General features: G+C 42.1%; 1 protein-coding gene across 1 annotated transcript; it reads right to left on the bottom strand.

Annotated features, from left to right (window-relative positions):
* Positions 1 to 317: 317 nt before the first annotated feature.
* On the bottom strand, positions 318 to 746 carry LOC113617211 (endogenous retrovirus group K member 10 Pro protein-like). The gene has a single exon (XM_027100469.1). The coding sequence runs from the start codon at positions 744 to 746 to the stop codon at positions 318 to 320; it is 429 nt and encodes a 142-aa protein (XP_026956270.1).
* Between the last annotated feature and the right edge of the window lie 102 nt (positions 747 to 848).

The raw sequence follows: 848 nt of genomic DNA, 5'->3' as shown, positions 1-848 counted from the left end.
AATATCTACCACTATAATCGGCCAATCCCTAGGAAGAGTGGACAAAACCGGTAAACCACGCTGAATAGGTCCCATTAATTGCATCTGCTGATTGATGGCGCGCAAATCATGCAGTAATCGCCATTTACCAGATTTTTTCTTAATTACAAAAATAGGGGTATTCCAAGGGGAAGTAGACTCCTCTAAATGTCCCAAATGTATCTGTTCTGTAACCAATTGTGTGGCTGCCAATAACTTTTCTCGGGATAAAGGCCACTGAGGAACCCAAACAGGGTCAAAAGTCATCCAAGTAATAGGAATCATAGACTCAGTGGCCCTTAAGAAAAACCCAAGCCTGCCCGGTCTCTTTTTTGAATCAATTCCAAAGGGGATTGTATACCTTGTAACCGCCGGCCTAGGCCTCTGTCGGGAACATAACCTTGCTTCAGCATTATTTTCTGGGCTGCTTCAGAATAGTCATTGGTCAATGTCAACTTCATTTGAGATTGAACATTTCGACCCCACAAATTAAAAGGCAATCCATCTACTACAAAAGGCTGAAAACAACCACTATGCTTCTCAAATTTCCAAGTCAACAATTTTAAACTAAGATTAGGTGTTTTAGCATATCCCAAACCTTGTAGAGTTTGTGAAGACTGTTGAAGGGGCCATGCTTTTGGCCAATCTTGTTGGGTAATAATACTACGATCAGCGCCAGTATCTACAAGGCCTACAAATTTACGGCCCTCAATCCATAAAGTCATCATTGGCCGATCATCAAGAGACAAGGAAAGAAAAGCTGAATCAATGCCTGATGACCCAAATCCATGAGAACCCCGTTCAGCGGGCAAAGAGGGATATTTATCATG

This window comes from Aethalodelphis obliquidens, unplaced genomic scaffold, assembly GCF_003676395.1.
Source record: "Aethalodelphis obliquidens isolate GAN/ISIS:26980383/991018 unplaced genomic scaffold, ASM367639v1 scaffold2890, whole genome shotgun sequence".
Classification (NCBI taxonomy): domain Eukaryota; kingdom Metazoa; phylum Chordata; class Mammalia; order Artiodactyla; family Delphinidae; genus Aethalodelphis; species Aethalodelphis obliquidens.
This window is presented reverse-complemented; position numbering and strand designations above follow the sequence as displayed.